This window comes from Barbus barbus (genome assembly GCF_936440315.1).
Source record: "Barbus barbus genome assembly, chromosome: 30".
NCBI lineage: Eukaryota > Metazoa > Chordata > Actinopteri > Cypriniformes > Cyprinidae > Barbus > Barbus barbus.
This window is the reverse complement of record NC_136758.1, coordinates 9,555,261-9,561,378: the sequence shown is the minus strand read 5'-3', so window position 1 is coordinate 9,561,378 and position 6,118 is coordinate 9,555,261. Positions and strand designations below refer to the sequence as shown.

General features: G+C 35.5%; 1 protein-coding gene across 1 annotated transcript; it reads left to right on the top strand.

The window, feature by feature from the left end:
• The first annotated feature begins 38 nt into the window (after positions 1–38).
• Positions 39–5,529, top strand: LOC306850246 (uncharacterized protein). Its single transcript, XM_079385763.1, has 6 exons — positions 39–157; positions 795–1,303; positions 1,446–1,603; positions 2,436–2,577; positions 2,737–2,799; positions 3,634–5,529. The coding sequence occupies exons 2-6, from the start codon at positions 1,088–1,090 to the stop codon at positions 3,754–3,756; spliced, it is 702 nt and encodes a 233-aa protein (XP_079241889.1). The 5' UTR covers positions 39–157; positions 795–1,087; the 3' UTR covers positions 3,757–5,529.
• The last annotated feature ends 589 nt before the right edge of the window (positions 5,530–6,118 follow it).

Below are 6,118 nucleotides of genomic sequence, written 5' to 3'. Positions count from 1 at the left end.
TTCTGGGCGCGTTATCAAAGCACAGGTGCGCCCCGCGCGCTCCGCCTGTTCGTGGGACGTCAGATGCTCGACAGAAAAAACTGCGGAAGCAATACGTGGAAAAAACTATTTTAGGCTATCAGCGTTTCATTACACCTGTTGCGATTTCTTTATGACGGTAAGTGGGATATTGTTTTTTTATTGGCTCACACGACGTTAATAAACAACGTTTATTGCGGTTTTATGTGACGTAAAAGGGTTTATTTACATACATGTTTCTTTTTATATGACCTCTACATTGTTGAAAAGCCAAAACAACGTACATTTAATCAGAATAGCGATACCCGATTGTTTAAAAAATATATATATATTTGTATAAATATTAAAAAAGTATATATTTGTATATGTTTACAGACACGGGGACCCTTATTGATTTTCATTACATTTGTATTTAAATTTTAATTAGAAACATAATTGCATCATGCAACAGATGATTGTTTTCGCGTGTTAAATGATATTAATAATTTAATGTAACAATTTTACTTTTTTTGTATAATTTCTTTTATGAAAGATTGGTTATGTAAAATTGACAAGTTAGAAAATACATAAGTTTCAATATTTTAAGGTGTGGATCATGTGGAATAAAATTGCAAATTCAAACTACATTTTGCATATCTAAATAGTTCTGTTAATTTTTGTTGTTTTTCTATTTAATTTTTAAATTCTATTTATTCACAGATAGATAGATAGATAGTATAGATTCTAAATAAAATAAAATGTAACTTTAATATTTCACATTTGTTTCTCCCTCCCAGATTCCTCTTCCTGGTAATCAGAGTAAAGCAACTAAGGAAATGTCTTTGGAAGGAAGCATGTGTATCTGCCTCTGAAACACAATGGGAACTCCCTGCCTCCTGTGGGACACCAGAGAACAAACTGCTCAGTCAAAAGTGTAGCGACAAAGACGACAACAACAGAATTGAGGTCAATAGGGATAAAGGCATGGTGACCCTGCTGATCCTGCTATAGCTCGATTGAACAAGTAGATGTACAGTAGACAGAACAGTAGTAGACTCTCAGGTGGAACTGGATAACGTTGCTGTGTGGAATGGGGGAGTGTATGTTGGACCGTTATGGTGAAGATGGTTTTCAGAGTTGTGAAGGCTTTGACGATTGGTCCACGTTCAGTTCTGCAGACTGGACAGAACCCCAGCAAGATAGCAGTGGGTTTTCAGACTGGAGTGCATTCCAGGACAATACCAGGAAAGAGGAATCATCAGCCCCACCCGTGGCAGAAACAGGAACTTTTGAGCTTCCTGAAAACGTATGTTCTGTAGTTTTGCATTATTTATTTTTTTCTGTGATTGCATGACTAAATTCATTTACCGTTCTAAAAGTGACATACTTTCAAACTGTTGCAACTGTGGTGAAGTGTTATTGTGGTATTTGATGCTTGTGTTTCACAGACTGAAAATGGCGAAAAGGGGAATCCCTGGTTCATTTTTAATGACTGCTTTCAAGTTGAGGGGGCAGAGAAAGACCCTGTCGTGATGGAAATCCCTTCATTGTGTGTGCTACAGCAGAGCACATTAGACAAGCCCCCTCAGTCTGCAGCAATATCAAGGTACTAGTCTATGGCTTTTGTTACTGTTCTGAAATGATGAACGAGGTTGCAATGAGATGCATTGCATATAGCCAGTATATTTCTTACTGGAGTAGCTGGTTCATTGAGCAGCCATCTTGGTAATGACTGTTTCTCAATCTATCCTAAAATTAATTATGAATGCAATTCATACATATAATGACTTGAATATTCCTTTTCTATGACTTGCCCTAATGTTTTATTATTTCATGATTATTTCTTAGAAGAAGAAATGTGAAGGTGAAGTAGTTCTGTTAAAAGCATTATGAATTTTTGACATTATTATTAATTGTTTATTAGTTGTCGTAGTAGTAATGTATTTAAGGTGTATAAAAATATACAATTTTAATTTATTAGCAGGGTTATTATTGTTTACTGAAAATGAAAACTAAAAAAATTACTTTAATAAATAAAAATGAAGAAAAATAGACATTTAAAATAACTAATAAAAACAACAAAATCACTAAAGCCAAAACAAAAAATATTAAAAACATCTAATCTCTTTTAGATAGTTGCCTTACATTACTTTTTTTTGAAAACAGATTAGATTAATAGATTGTCCCTTCTCTTTATTTTAGTCACTCTTATGCATCATTGACTCTCTAACTGAACAGTGTAAGATCAGGGTGAGAACCTCCAGTATGTGGACATTGTCAATATTTTCCCAGAATGAAGTGCACTCAAACAAGTTTGCACAGTAAAATGTTGTGGTTTATAAATCAATCTCTGCGCGCAAGCCTGTTTAATTGATGAAGTATCAGTGGAGTGTCTGTCATTGTCAAAAGTCTTTCGAACCCTTTTTTTTTTCCATCAGCGAAGCTGCAAATTTCTGGTGCCATCTACAGTCTGGGTCTGAAATTCTCAGACTATCAGGTCCCAAACCCAAACTACACTCCCATGAAGGACTGCTCAAAACCCTCCAGCTCAGACAGCCTGACGCAAGCGCTGACTCACAGGTGAGTACAGGCCGAGTGTTATAAATATTCAAATCTGGCACATTGGCACACCCTTTGTGCTACAGACTTTGTTAGCTCATGTGGCTTGTTGAGATGAGAGATGTGCTGATACATATTCAGACTTTTGTGGTGCTACTAAAATAAACTTTTTTTTTTTAGACCACTACTCTTCTTGAGCTAGAAGATCCACAAGACCCTCCTGGAGCACTTATTCAAACCAAGGTTGGTGTGTGTGTGTGTGTGTGTGTAAGTGTAAGTGCTATATATATATATATATATATATATATATATATATATATATTAGTGCTGTCAAACTTTGCGCATTAACATGGTCAATACATTTTTCCAGTTTAACAGCGTTAAAAATAGCGCAGTTAACACAGGGGCAGGGCTGGGGTTGGCTACCCCACTCTCCACCCCAATCACTTCTGTCTCTCTTTACTTGACAAGAATTGCGTTTACTTAGACTTATAACGCGTTTGCCTCAGTGACAGGCCCAAGTCAAACGAGCGCAGAAACGGTACAGGTGACAAGGAGCTTCAGTAGAACAACAGAGAACTGCGGTCAGATGAGATGTTGTCAGGCCATATAAGTAAAAACTATTTTCCCTGTCCTGTCAGCCGTTATACTGTGTGCACGCTGTAGCTTGTATCATTTCATATTAAAGCGTGAATGAAACTACGAGCATGCTTGTAAGATCGGCATCACATTCAGCAGCGGCAGCTCTTAAAGTAATAGCAGCCAAATAACCTACTAACCCGGCTGCTGGGATATCAATTAATCAAAGAACAAAAGAAAAAAAGAGGAAATCAAGAACTTGTGAGTGGTAAAGTTGCTCCAGACTCTACCCCATAGTTCATAAAAAAGATGCCATTAAACAAATATAAAAAATATGCTGTCTTTGTTTCTACATTAATTTAACTTTGAATATATATAATCTTTTTTTGTTTACTTTTTTATTTTTTTATTCATGTAATGGACTAACGAACAAACTCATAACAGTGAATGAACTTTTCATTTGTGATAAAGTGTTTCTGTTGTTGTTGTTTTTTGTAGCTGATGCCATCATCACAATGTGGGAAAGCACCAGGATTCTTTTATCAGATCTCACGCCGGTGGCTCAGCCAGTACAACACGAACCTGCTGCCATACCAGAACAAGAAAGAGCCTCTGGAATAATCAACATCACATGCACACACACTCTTACAGTTGCACTGACACACACTACGTCAGAAAACTGAACCTTTAAACAAAGTACGCACTGCTGCCTGCATTCATTAATGTGTACGGAAACGAGCACAGCTAAAGTTTTCCAAGCACTTTTTATAAATAAATCCAAGCCTGTTACAAAGTGTGCTTGACAAAAGTACTACTACTGTATGCACACTAGCTCAGGAAGGATTCCTAACTTACTTGATGTACACACTTTGCAAAGGATTTAACATAAAAAGGAGGCTTTTCACATAAACAACAGAAGAGAACTAACAAGTGCCTAAAAAGAACAAAATCACTGTAAACCTACAGGAAGTTAATGCAGACATTTACTTAATTATATTCCACTGTCTGCTGCTGCCTAAGCTCATGGCTTACTGTTCTTAAAGCTGCATTATTTTTTATTGTAAACTGACTTCTGAAATGTTTGAAGGTATTTGATATATTTATATTGGAAATATTTAATATTTTAAACAAGAGTATATGAATATACAACTCTAATAGTTTGTGTCCTGCACTTTAGAGCGGCTTGTCTGTGATAAAAGTTTAAAGCTCTTCAACAGCATGTTTTGTTTTATTTGTCTCTTATGGCTTCTGTGGTGTATGCAATTAAACAAAAAAAAGATTAGTTATTAACAGTTTGAACTTTTGACCTGATCACAATTTTTTATGTAAGTATAAAGTGATGTTATTACTTTGTTAACTATCAAGACCATTTAAAAACTGATTTAGTCTGCCTTCATACACCTTCCACTTAAAAACATCAAGACTGGAACATTTAGCTTTGTGTGGCAGTCCTGGTTTATGTGAACAAATGTAAGACGATTATGTCAAACTTCTAGTCATTCAGTGTGTTCGCGTAAAAAAAAAAACGAACTACAAGTAGCGATTACAACAAACAGAATTACAACCTAGCCAATGGGAAGTTCACAAACAGTTAAAGGTCACGGAGAGTGCAAGTTACAAACACATTTGAGCATCCGTTCTCATGCTCAAAGTCCTCACCACAACAAAACATTTCATGCCTCAAGTCTTGATTCTTCACGCTTACCATCTTAAATATGCAATATCGTTTCTAACAAAGGGCTCTTCATATTGTTTTTTTTTTGGTTGTTTTTTAAGCATTATTTTTGGAAACATTTTGCTGATTTGCATACAGAACATGAAGAGCTGGTTTGGTGTAACCACATTTATTCCCCCTTCTTTTATCAAGGCAGTGATCATATGTTGTTTGTTTTACATTTGTTATACCAAAAGATTTAAAAGTAGAGTTCCTGAAGCTCAGAAGGCAGTGCATGTCGATAACAATGGCGAAGTTGTGTTTTATTTCTCAGGAAACATAAACTGATCAAATGTATTGTAAATGTACCGTAAACTGCATAAACTTCTAGTAGTTTCAAAGAGAAATTAATCATCAAACTGATGCATTTGTTCACCTTTGATATGTAATCAATTAATGAGGGGTAACAGATGGGTTTTCAATAAAAGTTAGTAAAACAAAGAAAAATGGAAGTAGCCAAAACTTCAACACTCATAATGCACTGGGCTCGATCAGACCATCCACGAGTGGGAATACAAAGACATGGAAGTATGAACTGTAGTTTCCACAAATGTACTGCAGGTAACACATTGTCCATTTGTGTACTGACATTGTAAACATTACAATTGACATTACAATACAAAGCTTGTTGAAATTCAGTGAACTTATCCTTTAAATAAAAAAATAAATAAGCCATTCTCAAGCCCATGTGTTTGAGTGTGTAACTACGTGTCTGAGTGCAGGCACACAGTCTGTACACGTCTAGACTGTTACCTGCTAACAGAAAGACATCCTCTTTTTCTGCACATCAGCACCTTAACCTCTAACCATTTCCTCATTACGTGTCTGTGGCTTCATGCATCAATTCACACCAAAAACGTCTCCTGATTTCACATTTGGACTTTGCTAAGATCTATATAAAATGGCAAAGTACTGATGAAAAGCAAAAAAAGCACTTTAAAATAATTGTCTCTAAAAGTAACCATCAGTAAAAAACTTATTTTCATTATTTCCCAAAAAAAGGTTAAAAGAAATAGCATGCATTAAATTCAATGAGTCATATTATGTTTAAGTTGCACCGCATGACATTTTACACTTTAATAAAAAAAGTCAAATTACCTTACACTTCAAGAGATCTTGATATGTCATAATTTCTTGCTTTATGTTAATCGCACCACTTGACTTTGGCTGAAAAACATTTTTCAAATAATAATATGTAAGGTTTTCATTTCATGATTAGGCTGGCACATTTTTGCCTGCAAAATCATTCAGTCATTTCACATGGAATCC

Bases quoted from the DNA above. Each gene is read 5' to 3' on its own strand.
- LOC306850246 (XM_079385763.1), top strand. From the start codon at position 1,088: ATGGGGGAGTGTATGTTGGACCGTTATGGTGAAGATGGTTTTCAGAGT. The intron at 1,304-1,445 runs GTATGTTCTGTA...TGTGTTTCACAG, and splicing joins CTTTTGAGCTTCCTGAAAAC to ACTGAAAATGGCGAAAAGGG. The intron at 2,800-3,633 runs GTTGGTGTGTGT...TGTTTTTTGTAG, and splicing joins GAGCACTTATTCAAACCAAG to CTGATGCCATCATCACAATG.